Source organism: Jaculus jaculus, chromosome 3 (genome assembly GCF_020740685.1).
Source record: "Jaculus jaculus isolate mJacJac1 chromosome 3, mJacJac1.mat.Y.cur, whole genome shotgun sequence".
NCBI lineage: Eukaryota > Metazoa > Chordata > Mammalia > Rodentia > Dipodidae > Jaculus > Jaculus jaculus.
The window spans coordinates 3,244,446-3,263,497 of NC_059104.1; the positions used below are offsets into that span (position 1 = coordinate 3,244,446).

At 49.0% G+C, this 19,052-nt stretch overlaps 1 protein-coding gene across 2 annotated transcripts in view; it reads left to right on the forward strand.

Annotated features, from left to right (window-relative positions):
• The window catches only part of Col4a1 (collagen type IV alpha 1 chain), a 151,515-nt gene that overhangs the window by 78,950 nt on the left and 53,513 nt on the right, over nucleotides 1–19,052 (forward strand). For both annotated transcript variants that reach the window (XM_004663405.3, XM_045146342.1), the window contains exons 3-17: nucleotides 6,877–6,966; nucleotides 7,067–7,111; nucleotides 7,727–7,771; nucleotides 7,863–7,925; nucleotides 8,456–8,509; nucleotides 8,648–8,674; nucleotides 9,830–9,913; nucleotides 9,996–10,058; nucleotides 12,791–12,826; nucleotides 13,359–13,400; nucleotides 14,481–14,567; nucleotides 15,217–15,243; nucleotides 15,379–15,429; nucleotides 16,085–16,129; nucleotides 16,215–16,268. In XM_004663405.3, coding sequence (XP_004663462.2) covers nucleotides 6,877–6,966; nucleotides 7,067–7,111; nucleotides 7,727–7,771; nucleotides 7,863–7,925; nucleotides 8,456–8,509; nucleotides 8,648–8,674; nucleotides 9,830–9,913; nucleotides 9,996–10,058; nucleotides 12,791–12,826; nucleotides 13,359–13,400; nucleotides 14,481–14,567; nucleotides 15,217–15,243; nucleotides 15,379–15,429; nucleotides 16,085–16,129; nucleotides 16,215–16,268 — 813 coding nt within the window. The remainder of the gene's footprint in view (nucleotides 1–6,876; nucleotides 6,967–7,066; nucleotides 7,112–7,726; nucleotides 7,772–7,862; nucleotides 7,926–8,455; nucleotides 8,510–8,647; nucleotides 8,675–9,829; nucleotides 9,914–9,995; nucleotides 10,059–12,790; nucleotides 12,827–13,358; nucleotides 13,401–14,480; nucleotides 14,568–15,216; nucleotides 15,244–15,378; nucleotides 15,430–16,084; nucleotides 16,130–16,214; nucleotides 16,269–19,052) is intronic.

The following is a 19,052-nucleotide window of genomic DNA, read 5'->3' on the forward strand; positions in this document are numbered from 1 at the left end:
CTGTTTGCCCTGCCTTTACCTCCAGATGTGCATCATCTTGCCCAGCAGGAAGGTTTGCTATTATCAGTCATAATGTATCGCCATGGTGGGTATTTAAGAAAAGGGCTTCACTGCTTCAGGAGCCACCAAGAATTGGAGACAAAACTGTAGTTCCAGGGCACCCTCTGGTGGCCATTGTGGAGCCCACGGCAGCCTCCTCTGCCATTCGCTTTTCTCCAAGGACAGGATGTCCAGTGACTCCCCCGGTGTCTGAGGGTGCATGGTCAAGCCCTGCAGGCGCTGGAGCCCTGAATCAGGAGGGCAGTGGGGGAGGAAGTGGGGCCCAGAGGGGATGGGGCGGAAGGCTGACCGCCCTGGAGAAGGGGTCATCACGCTGAATGTGCGGTTCTGTGTCCCAGGCCCAGGACTGGATGTCCCTGGTGGGGTTGGCAGTGGGGTGGAAAGCGGAGATGAGCTTCCCACAGAAGGCCAAGGTCAGAGGGGAAGGTGCCCCTGGCACCTGCCTCATCTTCCAACTTGGGAACCTGACTGCTTCAGGGCCATGACTTAAAACACTAGTGCACACACACACACACACACACACACACTTGAAAACTATTTTAGACCCCCAAACTTCTCCAACTAGTGAGAAACATCTGGAACTTCATAAAGGGCCTCAGATAATACTTTTTTATCCTGTCAGTAACTTGTCAGCACTCAACTTTGCTGCTACACGTTTCCCACCAGTGAAGTCAGATGGCTGTTCTCTGTTAGATGGCTTTGGGTGGAAAGTTAATTTGTTGATAAGATGGCATTTATCATCTTGATCATTCTTGTGCTGAACGATCGCTCCTTTTCCTCACAAGCTGGTGTGCACGTGGACTTTCATAGTTCAGAAAGTGTCTGTGGTTCTGTCTCTTTGCAGCAGCTGGTCTGTCAGAAGGATTCTTAGTGTCTGTCCTCATCTCTCTGTTAACTCTGATTTGGGGTGACTGTAGCACTTGGCTCCCACAACCTACTTCTTAGCAGCATTGAGATTCATATTGGGATGAGCTTGGAATAATAGTCCCAATACATAAAGAGGAGTTAAGTGTTAGACTCAATGTTAGATGTAATTCACTGGGTCATGTGGCTCACTTTTGGCTTACAAATGCATGCACATTCTTTTAAGAATCCCATCTGGTGTTTTAGACCAAGTGTGTGTGCGTGGGGGGGGGGGGGCAAAGCAGGCCCTTTCTACTGTCCCAGCTGAGCAGGTCCTGCCCTTTCCCTGTGCCAGTGCAGTATTTTGCCATGTTGTCAGGCCTGTGGCATGGAGGGAGCTCCCAGTGGGGGCCCCGTCACAGAGTTTTTCCATGACCTGGTGACACAGATCGCAGCCTGCCCACAACTTTCCCAGAAGTATCACATTCCGGAAATGGTCCGATAGATGCCTGATGGTAGCTGGGCTCAAGGAATTGGACTTGTGGAATTTTTGGCTGAGTGCCGTGGTCTCCCTGTGGACTGTGACCCACCATGCGAAATCGCTTCCCTGCTCCCGTACGCCTCGGAGCTCTGGAGGAAAGCACAAGGCTTGCATCCCTTGGCTATGTGCAGTCGGGCTTGGAAATGGACATCTTGGGCACCAGATGGCAGGACACAGCTGTCACAGGACCATGCCCAGGATGAGGCTTTTTAGCTGGGGCGTAGAAATCAGCCAGGCACGAATGGGGACTGAAGGGCTGAGCCAGGACTGGAGACTTAGGTCCCCATCTTACCCTGGATGTCCCTCCTTTGCAAGTTTTGGAACCTCACCTCCCGCCGAGTCATATCATGCCCTTGCTTAGTTCATCTCCCCTTCACCAGGGCTCAAGAGTTCAAAGCGTGCACCAAATGCAACCAAGTTTCTCAAAGAACAGTTAGAGGCTGAATTCTAGGACGTTAGCCTTGCTCATCTGATGTCTTCCCGTTTCCCTGAGTTCCTTACATGCCTGCACTCTTTCTGTAATATTTGTGTGCGTCCTGCAATCCCTTGGGACAAATCCTTGATCCTGTTATTTAAATGTAAAAAATCCAGTTAAAGTTTGATTTAAACCAAGGAATTCTATGTTGCCCCATTGAAATAACCATGATAAGCTTCACAGGTTTTCTTTCGGACACTGTGTGCATGTGTGTGTGCATACGTGCACACGCATGTACGCACACACACACAACATAGAAACAGATTCTCACTGTATAGCTCAGGAGGCCTTGAAAAACTCAGTATGTCACTCAGGCAATCCTTCCGCCTTAGCCTCCAACCCGGTCATAATGTGACCTTTAGTAATAAGAAATTTTTTTTCTTTTTTTCTTTTTTTTTTTTAATTTTTCATTTATTTATTTGAGAGCGACAGACACAGAGAGAAAGATAGAGGGAGAGAGAGAGAATGGGCGCGCCAGGGCTTCCAGCCTCTGGAAACGAACTCCAGACGCGTGCACCCCCTTGTGCATCTGGCTAACGTGGGACCTGGGGAACCGAGCCTCGAACTGGGGTCCTTAGGCTTTATAGGCAAGCGCTTAACCGCTAGGCCATCTCTCCAGCCCAAGAATTTTTTTTTTTTTTCAAGGCAGTCCCAGGCTGGCCTCAGACTCACAGTGATCCTCCTGCCTCTGCCTCCCTAGTGCTGGAATTAAAGGTGTGCACCATCTCACAGGCAATAATAAGATTTTTGATGACTGCTTATTTTAGATATACTTTGTATTTGCTTCCGTTGTTACAACCAGTAATTCTCTCCCAAATTTAGAAATTTCATACTATTTCAGCTTCTGCCCTGGGATCTTCATTTGTGTGGAGATTCTGACTTAGCCAAGAGGGAGTTATGTCAGAGTGTTTGTCCTCAAGCTTTTTTTCTCGGCCCTCCAAGGGGCAGGGAGGGTGAGGAGACGTCACAGAGGACTCCTTTCTTTCCGCACATTGTGCGGTCTGTATGGGCTTGCTGTAGACAATATGGGAAGCAAACATTTTAAGTTTCTCCATGCATGAAACTCTATTTCAAGCCTAATTTAGAAGGGCTAATTTCAGTCCCAAAATTATTCTCCATGCTGCATTCTTCCAACTCCCTAAACAGTGGCAGTTTATTCTTGCCCTTCAAGTTCTGATTTTTATCATTTGAAAGCACACCAGTAATTACTTCCCCTGTTGGGACATAAACTTTCTCTATGTAGATCCAGTAAACATTTGATTTTCAATGTTTACCTACGTTAAAATGATGTTGAGGGCTTAGAGCTTCACGGGTTTCATTTTTTATGGGCACATGATACTTGTACACACTGCGTACAGTATGATGGATAGCAGCGGGCCTGCGTTCAGTGTGCAGTGGTCGGGTCACCTCCGTCACCTCTCATTCCCATGTTGGGAACCCACATACTCTCTTCTGACTATATGACTGATCACCCTGGTGCTTCAGAAGGAAATCAAAACACAATCACATCGACGCCTATGTGTACTGTCCTGTAGGCTTCTCATTTCTGTCACCCTTTGTCCCTTGCACGTGTCCCCAGCTCCTTGCCATGGCCGTGATAAGCAGCGGTTGTGGTGTTGGGTTTTGACTGGATTGGACCGTGTGGCCGCCATGGCCTTTGGCTTAGCAGGTAGCACACTGTGGGAACTGGATGACCAAGGGTCGCTTCCTCCCTGGCTGTGCCCTCGGTCTGGGGCTGCAGCTTAAAGGTGGTCACAGCTGGAGCACTGCCCACTGCAGCTGCAAAGACTGCCTTGGGACCTCCTGGCACCGACAGCCCTCTGCCAGCATGCCCAGCCCTCTGCCCTTCCTCATCCCTACTGGGAGCTGCTGGGGCTGGTCACTTGTCTCCCACAAGCACATAGTGGGGAGCTTGTGCTGCCTGCCCATTCTGTCTACGCTCTGCCTCCATTTCTGTGATAGCCTTGGTGGCGGTACAGGCCGTTAGATTATTCATACGTAGTTTTCTTTTTTAACTGGAATGAAAGATGAGGGAAGTTAAAAAAATACGTGGACTAGCAAGAACTATGTGGAGGGAGGAGTCACTTCCTTTTTAGTTACTCCATTTCATGACTCTTGGGGGATTGCGGTTGCTTAAGCACTCTGGTGACATTTGGGAAAGAATGTGTCCTTGTGAGGAGAGCGGGTCTGGGAATTCAGATTTCTCTCTTCTGTTCCCAGGGGCCCGGGTGGTCACCAGCGATGTGACCAGTCAAGTCAGCACGAGATGGAGCGTTCCCATCTGTGAATTAGACGAACGAGGGTCCACACTCAGGGTTGACATCACGTCGGGGAGTCATTCACTATTCTGCGAGGAGCCAGCTTGCTCTAGTGACCTAGAAAAGGAAGGGGCTGGGGGAGGCTGACCTCATTGCTAATTTTGGCACAGAGCTGACTCAGTGACAAGCTGGTAGAACTCCGTTCGTCTGGCTCCAGTCCTCGCTAGCATTCCGTGATTGAAACGAGAAATAGAAAATCTTATCTCTGCTGTCTCCCGGAGACGCTCACTGCCAATATTAATTACTAAAAATACTCCACAAATGTACCAGAACAATCCACCCTAACACGCCTTCCTCACTTCCTCTCAGCTTAGGTTGGGTTATTTGAGGATACACGATTCAACGTTCTTATTTTATTATTTTTGGGCCGGCTGCTCGCAGCTCTGGCTCCCTCTGTCTCGAGTAGCACTTTCCAGGGTCTGAAAACCGGGCGCTCGGGTTTGGTCACTTTGTCGTGGGTATTTTATGCGATGGCATCTGGCCGCCATCCCTGTGGGTTAAAAAGAACTAGATCTATTTGCTCTTCATTTGCACACCTGGTGGGAATGTTCTTTCCCAGGCCTCATTAGGCCTTGGGGACAAGTGCCAGCATTCCATGCAAACCCCACACGGTGTCCCTACCTGCTCCTCTGGTAGATTCCCTCTGTGCAGGATCAAGGCAGCCATGTTTCTGTCCTCTGGAGTTTGAAATATCTCCCCGTTGTTTCCTCACGTACACTTTTCCCAACTCCTGCCTTATGCTGCAATTAAAGGCCCCGCAGAGGCCAGTGGCAGATGTCTTGAGGTCGGCACTGCCTTGCTGGGTTTATAAAGACGCAGTGGGGGCCGTGGAGACACCTGCAAGTTCCAGGTCCCTTTGTACAGTTGGAAGAAGGACAACTTTGGAAACACTTGCTTGTCTCATTTCAGTGATGTAATGGTGAAAAACTTTTAAGTAACTCTTGGTGGGGGATATGCTGTTGGTGGGTAAATATTTCGGTTAGTGAGGCATCACACGGCAGTTTATTTTTCCTTCGTGCTTACACGGCTCGGAGCAAAGCAGCAAGCGCAAGTGCTCCTGTCTGTCGCCTCCAGAGCGCCTTCTCGTCTGGCTTTCAAATCTCCTGACAGTGGCGATGTGCCCTGCCCGGTTTGTATGGGAAGGTCACATCAAAGACCACACACTGCAGAGCAAAAGACTCTCTTACCTTTTTTCCCCCTCTCTTTTGTGTTATGGTTATTTTTCCAAAATATTACTTCATTGGGTCCCTTAGCTCTTAGTTGCCCACAAAATACACAGTATTTCTAGTTTCCAACAGTGGTGCCTCCTTGTGCCCGGCTTCTCCCCACTCATTCCATCTTGGTTGGTCATATCGTCCAGCTTCAGCCCCAAGCTGCTCTTCAGGCCTTACTTCCCACCACTCTGCCTTCTCCTTTCCCTCCTTGATTTATCTCACATCCCTCCTTGAAGGGTCAGCGCCAGGGTCAGGGTTCTGCAAAGTCTTTCTGACCGTTCTTTGTTCCTTTTGAATGTACCGCAGCCCTTGAAATGCCTGTCACATGGCTATTCCCTGAATAACATTCCTTATTATAAAAATAATGTTTCTTATTTCTTTTGACTATGGGGGGGGCAGAGGTCACCACTGAACTGTGATCTTTCCTTTGCAAACAAATACTTCTGAAAAACAAGAATAATTCAAGTCCACCATCGGCCCATGGATGACTTGTGTACTGAGACCAGAACTGTGACCTGTGCATCAGCACCTCCAAAGAGAACCCAAAGAGAAAAAATGACTAATGGCTGATCATGACATCTCCACTGTCTGTTGATAGCAAGAGGGTTTTAGTAACTGAAAGAAATTAGTGATTTACTGAAAAAACCATTGTACATTATCTTACTTAGCTAGACCATTATTTAGCACTTAACGCTGTATGTGAGGACCTTTAACTGTGACATCTGAAAAGGCCTTAGAGACTCACTGTGGACTCCTGCAATGTCAGCTGGTTCTCAGGAAGTTTGATGGTTAGTCCAGGTCCTTTGGAGAAACAGCCAGTAGGATGGGTGGTCACATGGATGTGGGGTGGTCTGATGGATGTATGGGTGGGTGGATGGCTAGTGTAGCTGGATGGGTAGATCGGTGCATAGATACACAGATGAATGCATGGCTGATGGATATGTGAGTGGCTACATGAATAGACAGAAACACAGGTGAACGGGTAGATGGATGAATGGACAGACAGACAAATGGACAGATGAATGTGTGCGTGCATTGGGAGGTGAGAGGGGAGTTCTTATGAGAATTGGCTCCTGAGATTTGGAGGCTAGGGAGTTCCAGCATATGTCATGTGCAAGCTGGAGACCCAGGGAAGCCCATAGTTCAGCCCAAGGCCAAAGATCTGAGGACACAAGGTCTCTTGGAAAACTCTGGACCTTGAGGTCAGGAAGTTGTGGCATCAGGGGCAGGAGAAGGTGGGCACCAGCCTAGAAAGCAGTCAGTCATTATTCCTCTCTCTAGGGCCTTGCTCAGGTCACATTGTTTGAGGGCAGATCCCCCTTAATCTGCCCACTGATGGAGGAGTAACCCTTTACCAGGAGTTTGTACGTCCCACCTGGTCACCCTACTTCTTCTTGCCTGTTGTCTGACCTGTGTTTCCTGCAGGGAGAAAGAGGCCTCCCTGGGTTACAAGGTGTCATTGGATTTCCTGGAATGCAAGGACCTGAGGGGCCACATGGGCCACCAGGACAAAAGGTGAGCTTGGCTGGGGTTGGGGGAAGGTGCTTTGCAGGTGAGTCCATTCTTGTGACAGTGAGCTCAATCTTCTCACGGCGGCGTCTCCATTCTGTTCCAGGGTGATGCTGGAGAACCGGGACTTCCCGGCACAAAGGGGACCAGAGTGAGTACAGCGATGGATGCCCACACCCACAGGGTTGAGGGTGTCCAGAGTGGGCTGCAACCCTCCCACCACAGGGGCTGCCTCCCTGCGCATGCTCCGTGTCCTTCCCCTCTGTTGTAGCCGACAGCCACCGCACACAGGCACGGTGCTATAAACCTGATTGTTCGTTGTCGCTCTCTGAGGAGAGTCACAACACTGGATTGTTCGGGATACAGAAGATAAGGACTCCGGCTGCAAATCAGTTCTGGTGTATTCTCACAGTGAACTGATTTATCCCGTGAATTCTTGTTTGCAAATGTTTATGATTTTAACTTGAATTAAATACGATTGTAAACCTAGGCATTATAGAGGATTAGAGGAGGGCAGTTGTTTAGTGAATACACAGCCTTGATGTTAGAGGCGAGGAATGTCCAGCTTTTCATGGGCAGTTGTGGCTGGTCCACGGGGCCCTCTGCCCTTGGGTTGGCCGCCAGTGTGACCTGCGCAGAACTCCGTCTGCTCGGTGCTCGGGTTCTGAGCTCCAAAAGTGAGGGCACTGCTCCTTTAACCAGGAGGATGTGAAGGGGAAATGGGGTTTCCCTGTGCTCATGTGAAAGGCTTTTCTTATTCTTACAGGGACCCCCTGGTGCATCTGGTTACCCTGGAAACCCAGGACTTCCTGTATGTATACGAAATGCCCCTACTTTTTCATGAAATATTTCACCACCTGGTGAGTTTCAATTTTCATTTTTTCCCACTTGATTAATTACAGGGTATTCCTGGTCAAGATGGCCCACCAGGTCCCCCAGGTATCCCCGGTTGCAACGGCACAAAGGTAAGCTGAGCGCTGAGGGCCTGTGCGATGTGTATGTTAATGTGACTTCAGATCTGGTATAGTTATCTGACCTGGGTGTCATCACTGCAAAGTTATTATCTTACAGCTTTCTTCATTTGATAAGGCAGCCCAGCCTCCCCATATTTACTGTGCAAAAAAAGATACCTATGCCCTCCTACTTGTTCGCAGGAAAGATCCCCGTGCCTTCCTTCTTGAATGCTCTGGTCCTAAAGTTGCTCCTTAGCACTAGAGGCGTACCTACAGTCCATGACTCAGTCAAACACGAAGTCGCTGTTATGAACCCTTCTCCCAGTTGTTTGATCAAGTGTAGTTCTCCTTTCTAGAGCAGCACCTGGCGACACCGTGCATAGCAAAATCTGCTGAGGAGATGACGTTTGGTCACCAATGTGGTTGTTCCAAGGGGTGGGGCAGCGATGTCATGGAGCAGTGGGGATGTGTCTGTGGTGGGACAGTGCGGTCGCGAGGCAATGGGATGTACATCTGGGTGTGACTCTCTCCATTTCCCTCAGGGAGAAAGAGGGCCACTTGGGCCTCCCGGCTTGCCTGGATTCAGTGGAAATCCCGTGAGTATATATATATGACTGCTCATGTCAGACATCTTCGGTTATAACCTCTCTCTTCAGTTTTTGTGCATATATCTTAATGTTAATGAAATTTTGATTAAAAACCCCACAAAACTAATGTCTGAACTTCTTTTCTAGGGACCCCCGGGGTTACCAGGAATGAAGGTACATTTTATTTTATGTTTTATTTCATTTCACTGAATTCCTCATAAGGAATCAGTTGAGAACAGAGGCCATGAAACAAATTCACTTAAAATCACTTCAGCTGACTCCTTGACCATTCATTCATTTCCTAAGCTCTGCCAAATTAAAAGACTATATAAACAACGAGTAGACTTGGTGAGAGTACTGCATCACGTGTAGACCCACTCTGAGGAGTGTAGGGTGATGCCAACCTTCCCAATACGATTCTGGCCCCGCCTACTCACACAGGTGCATGGACCCTTCTCTTCCCAGCATGGTGCTCCCCAAAACCCACATTTGTATCCTGTTTAGTCTGAACAGTTGCCTTTAGTCTTGATAATAAAGTAAAACTGTCATGGTTGATTCTGCTCTCTCTCTTTCCATTTCTGTCTGTCTCCCTTCCTTTCCTCTCCTCTCTTTCCCCTCCTTCTCTCTGCTTTGTCACCTTCCCTCGGAAGTCAGCAGGTTTCCTTGCAGACAGAAAGGTGCTCACTGGATGAGCAGAGGAGGACCAAGTCCCCGTGTACCCGGCCACCCTGTGCTTGTCATGGCACCTGGGTGTGGGGACCAGAGAGCAGAGCTCACGTGGGCCTCCTGTGCTTTGTAGAAATTAACCATGGAGGGCTGGAGAGGTGGCTTAGTGGTTAAGGCACTTGCCTGCAAAGCCTAAGGAGCCAGGTTCGATTCTCCAGGTCCCACGTAAGCCAGATGCACATGGTGGCACATGGGTATGGAATTTGTTTGCAGTGGCTAGAGGCCCTGGCGTGCCCATTCTCTCTCTCTCTAATAAATAAGTTAATTAATTAAAAAAGAAAATGTTTATTAAAAAAAGAAATTAACCATGGAATGTCTTTGCCCAGAAAGGCAGTCTAGTCTCAGTCTCAGCAACTTAGGCCATCCTGACCCATCTTACCAGAGGACCTTTGAGCCGTCCTTATTTTGTGAGGTTGCAGCTGCAGGGCCGCAGGGCCACGCTTGGAGCTGGCGGTCTGTTTCTGGCTTCGACAGTCTCAATCCCAGCTTTGGACCGTCCTATCCCAGTGACACATGCCTAGTACTGAGCGGGTTCTAAATTTTTTGACCCGATCATTGATATTTATACCTTTCTCTTTCTTTCCTCTTTTTTTAACCCTCTAGGGAGACCCTGGAGAAATTCTTGGCCACGTACCTGGAACACTGTTGAAAGGAGAGAGAGGTTATCCTGGATCCCCAGGGATGCCGGTAAGCTTTGCTGAGTCACCGAAGGTGTGCTGAGGCTCTCTCCGGCTGGATTGTAATCCTTCTCCTCCTCATTCATACACAGGGCTCACCAGGATTGCCGGGGCTTCCGGGACCCGTAGGACCCCCAGGATTTATGGGACCACCAGTAAGTTTTGGGGCTTCTTACCCGAGTTAGTCACTTGAAAAGCAAGTTTGTGGAGGCATGGAATGGATGGGAACATATGAAACCTTGGACTATAGTGTCCCTCTTACTTTGCTTATAGAAGAATGAGCTGCTTGTAAAATGTGAGCCTGGGGCTCAGCCCGTGATTTCCAAAGCTGTTGGGAAAAGATGCTTGCACTGTGGCCCTCAAGACTTTGCAGAGCAGATAGCCTGTCTGTGTGTCTGGGGTAACTGGGTTCACCTGAGTTCCAGGGACAGAGAAGCCAGACTGAGGGATGGTGCCCAGGAGGTGCTCCGGTGCCTCACCCTGGTACAGAAGAGATGGGCTGCAGGGGCACATTCACACCATGGTGCTGGGGTGCATCAGGATCGTAGGGCGCAGACTTGGAGGCAGCACTGTCCAGGTCTTCAGAGTTGAGCATCTGAGTGTGACATCAGTTGCCTGCTCCATCCTTGGCCTCTTGCACAGCTGATAATCTTAGCTGAAAGCAGGTGACTCCTCCTCAACCTTCCCCCGCTCTTTAGAGAGAGCAAGAGAGAGACCAAGAGAATTGGCCTGCCAGGGCCTCAGCCACTGCAGTTGAACTCCAGATCTGTGAGCCACCTAGTGGGCAGGTGCAATCTTGAGCTTGCCTCACTTTGGTGTGTCTGGCTTATGTGGGATCTGGAGAGTTGAACATGGGTCCTTAGGCTCTGCAGGCAAGTGCCTTCACTGTTCAGCCATCTCTCTAGCCCTCATCCTCCTTTTTTTTTTTTTTTTTTTGTTGAGAGAACAGGAAGTTGATGTTAACCAGACATCGTTATCTGCCCAGTGCCGACTGTGTGAGGAGGGAAGAGGTACCCAAGTTTGTAGTCCTCACACAGCCAAGCTGAACAGCCTTTTGAGAGAGACTCAGGCTTATTTTAAATCCACATGCTTTCTTCATACTTTTTCTATCCATATATGTAAACAAAGGTCATTCACATCTTTGTGAATCAATGGATGCATTAAAAAAATAGGTCGTTGAAAGTGTCGTGATGTTTTCTGGAATGCAGGTTGCTCTTTGGTCTCACCACAATCCACTTTTAAAAATCTGAAGTGCACAAGCTTCCTGCCAGGTCGGAGTGTCACCAGTGGAGGCTTCATGCCTTGTCCCAGCCTCCGTCCTGGCATCCTGCCAAGGTTGTCTTGCTCACATGGGGGTGATGTCTCAGCTTTTGGGGCATTTCCACTCATGTTAATAATTGCCCTAACCCCACTGTTGGCTATTTTCAAAAATTTATAGCTCTGTATCACAAGCAAGGAAACCCAACAAATTACTGTGCTAAGCATGGAATCCCAGAGAACTTTAACGCAGGGAAGAGTGTGTGTTAGTTTTCCTTCTGCTGTAGTAAAGGAACCTGGCAAATACCACTTACAACAACAGAGCTTTACCTTGGCCTGTGATCTCAGAGCTGTCAGCCATGGTCCCTAGACTGCTTGTTTCTGAGCCAGTGGGGAGGAAGAGGAAGAGGGCTGGGAATCCTGGCTCAGCTAAGCTCCCAAGAAGCCCAGAAAGAAAGGAGGTGTCTCCATGCCAGTGCCCATGGGTCTTATGCTGGCTCAGTGGAGTGGGTGGTATTTATATATTATTTCTAGATTTCTCTCAGTGTCTTATATTAAGATTGATGTGTCAGTTAGTTGATCTTTCTTGGTGGTGTTTTAAGAAATGAAGTCATTTTGCCTTTTGGTGGGATGTCAGTGTTGACTGTTTTCTAGAGATGGGCCATTTAGTGGAATGGTCAGATGGACTATGGTATGCTTATTAATTGATAGCCCATACTGATGAAACCTTGAGAGAGAGTTTATTTTGGGTACATGTTTAGCTTTTGGTAAATTATATGATAACAAGGATCAGAATTGATATTTGTTGATGAACTCTTCAGTGGGCAAAGGGATCCAGTGACAACCACCATCAGACACCCCCTTTCTGCATGATTCTGAACATCTAGCTGCTCGTTTATATATTTTATTTTTTTAATTTTTATTTTTTAAATTTATTTATTTGAGAGTGACAGACACAGGGAGAAAGACAGATAGAGGGAGAGAGAGAGAATGGGTGCGCCAGGGCTTCCAGCCTCTGCAAACGAACTCCAGACGCGTGCACCCCCTTGTGCATCTGGCTAACGTGGGACCTGGGGAACCGAGCCTCGAACTGGGGTCCTTAGGCTTCACAGGCAAGCGCTTAACCGCTAAGCCATCTCTCCAGCCCATTTTATTTTTAATATTAGCTTTTGTGGATTCACCTAAAGTCTGCTTAAAAATAACACGGTCAAAACCACTAAAGTGTGTTTGTGTTTGTGTGTGTAAACTTATGCTGTAGACGAGAATAAAGTTGTCACTTGGATTGATTCCACTATCTTTGTGCCATATGACTGAAAATAAAGATGCATATTGAAGAGCTAAAAAAAAAAAAAAAGAGAAAGGAGGTGTCTGGAGACAAGATGCACCCTCCAAAGGCACAACCCCAATGGCTCATTTCCTCCAACCAGCCCCTCCTCCTAAAAGCCCCTTCTGGGACAAAACTCATCTGTGGGCTGCTCCAAGGATGAGATTAGTGCCCTTGGGTGCACTCTTCTCTCAGTAGCGCCACCAGCTGGCGACCGAGCCTGCCACACACGAGCCTTTTGGGGCATTGCTTCATACCCCACAGCAGGTTGTGAATCTCATTTAATTAAAATGCTTTCTCTTACAGGGACCCCCAGGCCCTCCTGGCCCTCCAGGAGAAAAGGTAAATGTTTTTTTCCAGGTCTGCTTTTTGGGTTTTAAGACTAGCACGGCATTGCCACGACTCCCGTAGTTAGCATAAAAAGTTTCTCTCTGCCTATCTGTTTACATTCATGTGTCATGTGCTGTGTATCAGTCCGTCATATATTGCCTGGTCATCTTGCTATCAACCATCACGTGTCAGTCATTTTCCATTCTCTGTTAGCCACCCCACCATCATCACTTTATCTCTTATATGCCTATCCCTCCATCCCTTCATCCATCTTTTAGCCATTCCTTTGTTTTCCAAAGCCAGAGTTGGATGACCTTAAATAAACAAACAAACAAAAATCATTTCAAATAGAATCATTTACCGATGATATTTCCAGGGATTTCTCCCACAGATGTTGAATCCTACCAGGTCTGTCTTGAAAGCTAATGGTGGTAGTGAGACACAGTGTCTCCTGAGGCCGCCTCCCTGTCATCTTGTGTGGGGCATCTAGGATGGCGGGGTACGGGGACAAGCCTGCTAATGATGTGTAATTTCCTCTTGACAGGGCCAAATGGGCTCCAGCTTCCAAGGACCAAAGGGTGACAAGGTGAGCAGATGCTCTGGCATGCTTCCCTGTTTAAAACCTCAGTGCTGGCCTCTCGGTCACCTTTTAGACCCATGTGACAATTGTTCCTCTGAGTTTTGTTGCCTTTGATCTGGACGTACGTAACCCACTGAAGTGACCACATTCATTCCACCTCATCCAAGGAGAGAGGCTGATGACAGTGTCTAAGAACACGAGGCTCCTAACTCTCCCTGACCTGTTCAGTCCAGGTGTTCAGCAGTGATGAAACTCAATGCATTTTTAAGAGTGAAGTTTAAAACTTGACCATCGATAGCATAATTGTATCAAACCCTAAATGAAGACAGCCATTGTAGGGGGCAGTCGGCTCCTTCTCAGGGGCCAGATGGGCACCGAGGGCATGTGACCTGGAGGCAGGGAGGGCACCAATGCATAGTCATCTTTCTTCTGGCACCAAAGGCAAGCAGTGGACCCTTCAGTCCCATACTGTCCTCTCTGGTACTGTCCCTGCATCAGACCAGTGAGATGGCTGCTAGCTGAGGGCCATTCTTGTTACTGCTGCCTCTGCCCATGGATGTTGTGCAAGCTGGCATGGGCATTGCCACCAGGGAGCGCCAGACACAGAGGGCCTCGATAGAGCCTGTGACCGTTTCTTTTTCATACTTCTTTTTGGCTCACCTGTTTGATAGACCTGTCTGTGTAGGAAGTGGTCCTGAAATTTATGCTGGTGAAGTCTTCACACCTCACCCCTGTCTCTGGCTGACTTCTACTGCCCAGCGTTCCTGCCAGGGGCCTGAGTCAAAAGCAACCTGCTGGTTCTCTTACCCCGGGCAGCTGGCATGCACTTCCTCTGCGCCCACGAACATAGTGGAGCACCTATGCGCAGGTGCATGTGTGGAGGTGTGCAGGCTCCCGAGCCTGGGAACACAGCTGGGCTTCAGACCTTTCCTGCCAAGCCGAGGCTGGCGCCAGGGTAGAGCAGGAGAGGGATCAGAGACACTTTAAAAGTAGCTGTCCCCATCTAGGGCTCTGTTCCCTTCCTCACCTTTTCTCCTCTCGTGCTTGTCCTAATGACTAATTCATCTTTGCCTTTGACACGAACAGGGTGACCAAGGGGTCAGTGGCCCTCCCGGAGTACCTGGACAGGCCCAAGCTAAAGAAAAAGGAGACTTTGCCCCAACAGGAGAAAAGGTACGCCTGCGCCATGTCCTCCAGGTGCTCGGTGAAAGAATTCTGAGGGACACAGAGAAGCCAAATTACATTCAGTTTCTCCCGCCATGTTCAATCCTGCCCTGGAACGTAGGGCCACCGACCCCCCGCCCCACGCAACCGGGCAGCTGTGGGAGCAGACTTGAACGGTCTTGCTTGGGCTGGGGCTGGTCCTTGCTGCTTCTCCTAACGAAAGGCCTCTCCAGGGTGTCCTGCACCAGGGACAGGCTATGTGGGCAGGACGGGTCCAGCTGAAGGGCAGAGGAGGCCACGGTCAATCAGTAAGACTCTTAGACCATAACCCAGGACATACTAGGAAGGGGCTTTTAAAGGCCAACATGCATTCCTTTATGACTATGGCAGAGAAAGGATCTTCCCCCCGGCATATTCAACGTAGCGCATGAAACACTGAGCCAGGCCTGGGGGGACACACCTATGATGTCAGCATTTGGGAGGCTGAGGCAGGAGGATTGCTGAGAGTTTGAGGTCGGCGAGAGTTACATAGTGGGCACCAGGTCAGCCAGGGCTGTACATTTCAAGGCCTTGTCCCTAAAAACAAAGCAGAGCAACCGAAGACCAATGCAGCCATCCGATGGCACTGAGCTGTCTTCCTCTGTCTAAATTCTTTTAGGGTCAAAAGGGCGAACCTGGATTTCAGGTGAGTAGTTCTTTTCAGCATTTTTATTTAAAGTCAGTAGCATATTGCATGTAGGACACACACTTCTGCCGATGTCAGTGCATGCTGTTACTGGCATGGATTAGTGTCTGAGTCCTTCTCTCTCCTTCTCTTCAGGGAATGCCAGGGATCGGGGAGAAAGGCGAACCTGGGAAGCCTGGGCCCCGGGTAAGTCTCTTCCTAACCCTCTCCTCACTGCCAGCCCTCTCCCTTCCCTTCCTGAAGGCACAGAAGTGAGGAAACGGAACGGCGCATGTGTCCGTAGGGTCTCCTGACTTATCCCACCTCCAGGACCCCGCTGAGCAGGAACCGCCTACTGGGGAGGGTCCTTGGGGATGTGTCCTTTGGGGCCAGCTGTCCTGCGCAGCCTGAGCAGGTACCGCAGACTTGTGGCTGGTGCTGACACCAGGCCCGAGACCCTGGCCACCCTGCCGGTCTGCGTGAGGGCGTGGGACCAGGATGGGCTTCAATGTGGCTCCCTTCGAGGACAGTGGCGACACCTGTCAGTTGCCCGGTGTCACGAGGGTCTTCCCTGAAGTCCCACGTAGCCCGCCTCCTCTGATGCTCACGCCAGTGGCAGATGCAAATGCCCTTGGTGTCAGTCTTGCTGCGAAGACAGGGACCGCAGCTTGAGCCAGGCACCCACTCGTCTTAGTGCCCTGGCTGGGTGACCCATCGCCGGCCGAGTCGTTCATGCCCGCAGGGTCGCTGGTCCCCTTCTCCATGTTGCTGTGCGCAGAGCTGACGTGCTCACGTGACTGCGAGCAGAGCTCTGTGCTTCCGTTACCGGGGAGGCTCTTACGTTGGCATCTCTCTTGTACAGGGGAAGCCTGGGAAGGACGGCGAGAAAGGAGAAAAGGGGAGTGTGGTGAGTACCCTCTCCTACTGTTTCCGGAAGTCCAGGTGCGACTGTTCCCCTCGCTGATGACGGCTGTGCCCCTCTCGCTTTTCAGGGCTTTCCTGGCGATTCGGGGTACCCAGGACTACCAGGACGGCAGGGCCCTCAGGTGCGTGGTGACACTGTTTTGACTTTTTCTTTTTAACCTTCATTGTATCATTAGAAGCTTTCTCTGGACTCAAGAAAATATGTTGGCTCTTTGTGGATAAAATATAGCTCAATTTGGTGATCTTGAGGGTTCTTTTTTTTTTTTTTTTTTTTTTTTTTGAGGTAGGGTGTTTGTTTTACCCCAGGCTGAGCTGGACCCAGGCTGGCCTCAAACTCACTGAGATCCTCCTGCTCCGTGTCCCGAGTGCTGGGACTAAAGACATGCACCGTGGCACCTGGCTTATCGTCACCATTATTATTATTGTTATTATTATTATTTGCGGTTTTTGAGGTAGGATTTCACTGTTGGCTCAGGCTGACCTGAAATTCACTACATAGTCTCACAGTGGCCTTGAACTCGCCGTGATCCTCCTACCTCTGCTTCCCAAGTGCTAGGATAAAAGACATGTACCACTAAATCCAGCTTGGCTCATTAATTTTTTTTAATTTTTTTAAATTTATTTATTTATTTATTTATGAGTGACAGACACAGAGAGAAAGACAGATAGAGGGAGAGAGAGAGAATGGGCGCGCCAGGGCTTCCAGCCTCTGCAAACGAACTCCAGAGGCATGCGCCCCCTCGTGCATCTGGCTAACGTGGGACCTGGGGAACCGAGCCTCGAACCGGGGTCCTTAGGCTTCACAGGCAAGCGCTTAACCACTAAGCCATCTCTCCAGCCTGGCTCATTAATTTTTAAAAACTATTTTTATTCATTTATTTGAAAGAGGGAGAGGGAGAGAGGGAGAGAGAAAGAGAGAGAAGGGGGGGGGAGAGGATAGAGTGAGTATGGGAAAACCAGGGCCTCCCGCTACTGCAAACAAACTCCTTGTACCATGTGCCACATTGTCCCTCTGGCTTTATGTGGGTACTAAGGAGCCGGACCTGTGTTGTCAGGCTTTGCGAGCCAGTGTTTCTAACCACTGAGCCACCTCTCTAGCCCTTATGCATTTCTTAAAGGAAAAATGTAACACGTTCCACCTGCTCAGTATCTGTGTCTTTTTGTGTAGAGATTTTTTTTCTGATTATAAACAGGAGAAAATGTAAAAATGTGTGATGAGGAGAAAGCACACCTAGAATTTCTGTTGTCCACTGTTCCTTTGTGCATACACACTGCCTTTTTGATTTGTGTGCTATGCGTGCACGTGCGTGTGTTGTGTGTGGGTGTGTGTGCATATAGAAACTACAAGTTACCATCAGGTGTCCTCCTCATTTACTGTCCATTTTACTTTTTTAAATATTTCATTTTCATTTATTAATTTGAGAGAGAGAGATACAGAAATAGGCAGGTAGAGGGAGAGAGAGAGAGAGAGAATTGGTGCTCTAGGGCCTCCATCCACTTCAAACAAACTCCAGATGCATGTGTCCCCTTGTGCATCTGGCTGACGTGGGTCCTGGGAGTCGAACCGGGATCCTTTGGCTTTGCAGGCAAGTGCCCTTACCTGCTAAGCCATCTCTCCAGCCCTCCATCTTATTATTATTATTATTATTATTGTTTTTTTGAGGTAGGGTCTCACTTTAGTGCAGGCTGACCTGGAATTCTCTAAGTAGTCTCAGGGTGGCCTTGAACTCACGCTGATCCTCCTACCTCTGCCTCCCGAGTGCTGGGATTAAAGGCGTGCGCCACCACGCCCGGCTTCTCCATCTTATTGTTTGAGACAGGGTCTCTCACTTAGCGCTCACCACTTTGGCTAGAGAAGCTAGCCAGTGAGGCGTCAGCAAGTGCCTGTCTCCAGCTCCGCATACCTGGGCTGGCAGCCTTGCACCTGCACCCCTGCACGCCTGCACCCCTGCACGCCTGGCGTTCTACCAGATGCTGAGATGTGTGCTTAGGGCCTCGCACCTGGCTGACGCATGCTTGCTGCCCCCGCCTTGTCTTCCCAGACTCCATGCACGCCCTTCAAAACAAGCGGCGTTGAATGACACCCGTTTCCTTTTCAGTTAGTAAGGAGGTCCTTGTCCACCCCCAGATGTGTTGCTACAGAGGAATAGCCAGGCCTTCTCCTGACTGGCCTCTAGGTCATTTAAAATGTTTATATTTGAAAGTAGTTTGATCCACTTGTCTGATCATGCAGTCCATCATAAATTCCTAAAAGTTCAGTTTGAGGGGGTCTACATTTAGACTCTTTGGAAGTTTCTGCAAAACACCATCATGTTGCCCTCAGAAAACCTATCACCTCCTGGGGCCTTGCATTTGACAACGGATACTTTTCCCACCTCAGTCTCTGTCAGTCTGATAGAAAAAATTCACTGTTACTTTTATTTTTCTCTTCTATTACGAGTAATCAAAACCTTTACCAGGACAAGGGATAAAGCCCTCACCATGATGCTTTAGGGGAAAAAGACCAAATCCAGGGCCTCATGTGAGCTAAGCTTTACTTCTACACTGAACGTTTCCCAGGCAACACTGTTTTCAAGCACAACAAGCATCTCTAAAATCGCTTCTTATATTCATGCAGGAAAACAACACGCTCAATCAATTCTAGTTTAAAGTCTAGTTTAAAAAAATCTTTAGTGCTGGAGAGATGGCTTAGCTGTTAAGCTCTTGCCTATGAAGCCTAAGGACCCCGGTTCAAGGCTCCATTTCCCAGGACCCATGTTAGCCAGGTGTGCAAGGGGGCACACGCATCTGGAGTTTGCAGTGGCTGGAGGCCCTGGCTTGCCCATTCTCTCTCTCTCTCTCTGCCTCCCTCTTTCTCTCTCTGTCTGTTGCTTTTAAATTAATAAATAAAAATAAACAAAAAAATT